This window comes from Lipotes vexillifer, unplaced genomic scaffold (assembly GCF_000442215.2).
Source record: "Lipotes vexillifer unplaced genomic scaffold, Lipotes_vexillifer_v1.1 scaffold1387, whole genome shotgun sequence".
Classification (NCBI taxonomy): domain Eukaryota; kingdom Metazoa; phylum Chordata; class Mammalia; order Artiodactyla; family Lipotidae; genus Lipotes; species Lipotes vexillifer.
In genome coordinates, this window is record NW_006790426.1 from 1,759,866 (window position 1) to 1,765,099 (window position 5,234).

At 49.3% G+C, this 5,234-nt stretch overlaps 1 protein-coding gene across 1 annotated transcript in view; it reads right to left on the reverse strand.

Moving 5' to 3' along the window:
• Positions 1-5,234, reverse strand: part of SRGAP3 (SLIT-ROBO Rho GTPase activating protein 3) — a 257,414-nt gene that overhangs the window by 89,604 nt on the left and 162,576 nt on the right. The window contains exon 4 of the mRNA XM_007463719.1: positions 4,013-4,075. Coding sequence (XP_007463781.1) covers positions 4,013-4,075 — 63 coding nt within the window. The remainder of the gene's footprint in view (positions 1-4,012; positions 4,076-5,234) is intronic.

Sequence of the window (5,234 nt, forward strand, 5' to 3'; positions counted from 1 at the left end):
GGGATCCCACATGCCGCGGAGCGGCTGGGCCCGTGAGCCATGGCCGCTGAGCCTGCGCGTCTCGAGCCTGTGCTCCACAACGGGAGAGGCCACAACAGTGAGAGCCCCGCGTACCACAAAAAAAAAAACAAAAAAAAAACATTGAAAGAAAAAACGTGGGGCTTACTGGACAGTCCTTTCTCTACATCGTTTCCTCTTTAGTCCCTGTGGTCATGACTCCAGGGCTGGGGGAGGAGGGAGCATCTAAAGGCTTGCATAACGAGGCATGGTAACCAGAAAGTGCTCAAAGCAAATCTCTAGTAACGAAGAATGGGATTGGGGTCCAGAGCGTCCTCAGCAACTGGGTGCTGTGGTGGACTGTTTGCAAAGACGTCCACAGTAGTTGCCCGATGGCCTCAGGGATGCCCCTTGCATCGTCACTTCACAAGCAGTTTACTTCTCCATCCCACAACTCTGGGCTTGGCTGTGTGACTTGATTTGGGGAATGAGATATTAGCAAATGTGACACAAACAAAGGCTTGAAACCCCACTGGGGTTTTCCCATTTGGGGCTCTTTTTTTCAATGGCCAGGAAACTGTAGCCACATCAGTGGCCCCAGTTGAACCCAGTCCAAATCACCAACCCACAGAATCTCGAGCGAATAAAATGGTTGTCGTTTTCAGCCACTGAGTTTTGACAGAACTTGTTATGCAGCAGTTGATAACTGATACAAAGGCCTTAAGCCAGGCTTTACTTCTTTGTGCCTCAGTTTCTTTATCTGTAAAATGTGTGTCAATTAAATAATGTGTATAAAGTATCTAATACAGTGTGAGATACATTCTGGCCATGGTTATTATTATTATCCTTGTTTTGAGGTCCAAAGACGAGATTTGACTTGGCCAAGCTGGGAGGTTGTGCAGCAGGAATTCAAACCCACCTCCCCGCTGTAACTGGTTTGCTCTGCCATGATCCTGTATTGTCTTTCCTGCTCAGAATTCCCTTTCTCTTCCTCTGTCCCCCTCTGCTTTGTTAATTCCTACCCATCCAAAGGCACCAGGCCCAGAACTCACCATTGATCACCGTAGCCCGCCTGGGGACAGCCCTTTTCTGAACCCTCAGTCAATCTCTCACACATGCACAAACTCCACCCCTCATTTCTTCACTCAGTGGATATGTATTGATTGCCTACGGTGTGCCAGCACTGCCCTACAGGGACAGCTGTAGAGAACCTGGCTCAGCTCCCCCAGGCTCACAGTCTAGGTGCCCTCCCTCGGAGTCCAGGTATCCAGCACACGCTAGGCTCTGTCTTAGGCGGTGATATCACCAGTTCACAAGTTTACTCTTATCTCCCTGTGCAGATTCTAAACTCCTTGCAGGCAAAACCAGTTTCTTTCACTTATTCATAGATCCTTCCCTCCCTCCTTCAACAAGTACCCTGGGAACACCAAGGATGTACAAGACACTTCAAAGACCAACTCTTGAAATGTTCACGGCCGGCTGCTATGTCTCCTGTGGTGCTAAGTCCACAGAAGGCAGCCCCAAATATCTGAATTTAAATGAATTTCTGGGCAACTACTGAAAACTCAGTGCAGGCAGCGAATGACCTGGTGGGGGGCAGGGGGTGCTGTTGGCACCACCGTGTTCTCACTTTTCTACAGCACATGGAAAAAGGAGAGAGTGGGGAGGGGCTGGCCCTTCCTTCCCCACCAGCTCCGAGGCCATTGCCAGGCTGCTGGGAGATGGCAAGCAGGGACCAGCCTGCCTGCCTGGCCTGCGTGTCTAAGGCCAGTGTCACTTCTGTCCAGCCACCCTGCCCCATGGCCAGCAGGGACACCCATGTGTGGGCACCAGTGTCATCCTCCTGGTCCCTGACCCGCCTGCCCTATCCAGCCTACGAACTGGAGAAAGCTTCTATTGCCAGCCCACATTTCACTGAGAGCTGAAGTGACTTGCCCAAGACAAAACAGCTGGGTTCAAACTGAGGCCTTGGGCCCTAAGCACAGTGCTTCTCACCAAGATCCGACTCCAGGGAGTGTACGTGCCAACGGAAGAGACAGGGTGGAGACATTCAAGATAACATAAGGGGTTTTTTAAAACTGCCAAAGGAATTTGAGGCCCAGAGGTGACGGCTTGCTCACGATAGTGGAGTTTGGTCTGGGTTTGAAAACTGAGTGTGACTCAGACAAGCAGAGAAGGAAAGAGGGCAGTTGTAGTCCGGGGGATCTACAGGGGTAAAGGAGCCAACGGGGGAGAAATTTGGGGTGAACAGAGAGCACCCAGGAGGGGAGCCCAGCTGGAGCCCAGAGGAAAGCTTAGAGATCTGGGTGGGAGTGGCTGGGGTCCCGGATGTGGACCCAGTTGCTGGAACACTGTGGAGGTGAAGTGCCTGAGAAACATGAAAAGGTCCTCAACGGGGGAACAAACCCTCTGCAGAATTCTGAGGAGAAACATCTCACCTGGTTCCCGTCCTTGCCCCTTTACCACCCGGCTTCTCCACCGGGTGCTAAAGCGGGAACACACAGTCCACTTCACACTCGCCAGGGAGGTGGAGATAGCAGTGGTGATGGGAACTTGGGAACCTCTGATACGCTGTGTCTCTTGGTTCTCTTTGTCCTGGGCATGCTTACATATCTGATCCCCTTTAATTCTCACAAGGGTGTGTAAAAAGCAGGTATTATTATTTCTATTTATCAACTGTATTTGAATCCAGGTCTCCAGCTCCAGAGTCTGTGCTGTAAACCACAAGGTGATTTCCCCACAGTCCAATCTGACTCAAAGTCATATGTTTTCTCCAGCAGCAGTGCTTCCTTTATCCCAAGCAACGATCCATTAAAAAACTGCCAGGGTGCGAGTTTTTCTCCTTAACTTGGAATCACAGAAATGTGTGTTTCAACTTTTATAGATTAATCTCTAGGAACTCTCACCCCCATTTTACTGATTTGGAGACTGAGGCCCAGAAGATTGAATGCCTGGCCCAAAGTCCCATAGCAGGTTGGAGTCTGAGGCAGGACTTCCAACCTGAAGTACAGGCTCTTGGGCAAAGGCTCTTGGCCCCTGAGAGGACTACCACCTGCTGGTTGCACAGAACATGGACTTAGAAAGATAACAATACCAAAGAGAGGGGCCTCTCACAACCTGCTCTTCTTCCCCTCATACCAGAGATTTTCAAATATAATTTTAGCAGCAGAATCCTCCCCTTTTAATGAGAAGCTTTATAAGGAATCTCCACACACTTAAAACATAACAGTTTTTCTCTGGCCTGATTGCCTTAGGGGTGGCGGGCCTGCAGTTCTGTCTGCTGGGCCTCCCCACCCTGCTCCCCAAGGCTGTCACTGGGCCTCTCCTCACTCCTCCCAACAGAAGCCCATGGCTCCTCAAAGCACAGGCTGTAACTTCCCTCACTATAACCACTGTGCTTGTGTTCCCCATCCACTCACCTTCTTAAATTCTAACACCCATCCCAAACCCAGTTAGATCTTGCCTCCAAGCAGGGAACAAGGTCAGTTCTGGGCCAAATTGTGATGTTCTGAAATTATTCCCCTGAGATGGTGAGGCATGCTCATCCACCCCCCCAACCCCTATCCTCCACCCCTCACGTGACCCTCAGAAGAGTGTTCCATTTTGCAGATGAGAATACTGAGACCCAGATGAGCTACATGACCGCCTCAGGTCCCACAGTCAGTAAGGAGCGGGCCTCAGCTTCAGCCTGTCCTACCTGACCCACGCTCTCTCCACTCCAGCTTTGCGTCTTCCGGTTTGGGAGGTAATACATTCCCACAGCTGGCAGGTAATCTGGATCTCTGTGAACTTTTACAAATGAAACATGCCCGGGGCCCCTCCCCAAACGTACTGAATCAGAAGCTGGGGCTGTGAGTCATTACATCCCATTGTGATGACCCACTGTCACTCAGGCAAAAGACACAACAAAAAGGCCCAAGGTCACCCCAGATCTCTGGTCAGCCATCCCCCCGTGCTGGGCGCAGGAGAAAGGGGGCCCAATCCCAAACAGCAGCGGAGCCTGAGCGAGACTCACCGTGTAGAGCTCATTGGTGACCTTCAGGAGCTCCTCGTGCATCTGCAGGCCCATCTCCTTGCTCTGGAATATGGAAGAACAAGCGTCAGAAGGGCAGAAGGGAGCTGGCTGCACTGACCAATTTCCTCTTCAACACAGAAAGGGCAGCAATGCTTGGGGTGGGGTGGAAAGGGGTACAGAAAATGACATAAACTTCATTGACCCAGACCTGAATACCTCAACTCACATCCACAGAACAAATCCACAGAGAGCGGCTCCTTAAAACAGGAATTCCTGGGCCATATAAGTTGGGGGATCCTACACATCCCCTCCCTACCTTGATGCTTCACACAGACACCATATTAAAGATTCTGAGAAGCCCCACAGCCAATCAACCTGTTCAGCTTTCTGTAATTCTGGGTGTCTTCAGCTGATGTGACTAGAGTGTGTGTCCCTAGCTCAATACTCACTAAGATCTCATGAGACTGGGGTTCCAAAGAACCCAGTATGAGAAATAATGATCTAGCCTCTCAATTCAGTGAGCAGCTCAGGTAAACAGACAGCCCACTGGCGCTTGAGGCAGGGGGTCTGCGTTCTTGCCTGGCTGCACTGCCGACTAGTCACATGGCCTTGGAACCTAAGTTATCACATCTATAAAATAAAAAACTTTAAAAAGCTCCTTGAACAAAATGAGGCGGGTTTTCTTACTGCAGAACTTTTCAGAGGCTTTCATGCCCTCACATGCACGGACTTTGGGGCTGTAGGGTACAAGTTTAGCTGATCTCAATCCAAACCACGAAGTGACATACATATTTAGTATATTGAGGGACAAGAGTCAGAAAACAATGGACAAATTATCTCCAGGTTCCCTCCAGCCTGAAGATTCCAGGATTCTGTTATTTTGCATATTATTATTATTACAGTCAGCCCTCCATATCCATGTGTTCTGCATCCAAGGATTCAACCAACTGCAGATAGAAAATATTTGAAAAAAAATTCCAGAGAGTTCCAAAAAGCAAAACTTGAATTTGTCTTGTACTCTACTGCCAACTATTTGCATATAGCATTTACATTGTATTTGTAACTATTAACATAGTATTTAATAGTTATAGGTATTATAAGTAGTCTAGAGATGATTTAAAGTATATGGGAGAATGTGCATAATTATATGCAAATACTATGCCATTTTATACAAGGGACCTGAGCATCGTTGGATTTTGGTACCACGTGGTGGGGGGGGGGG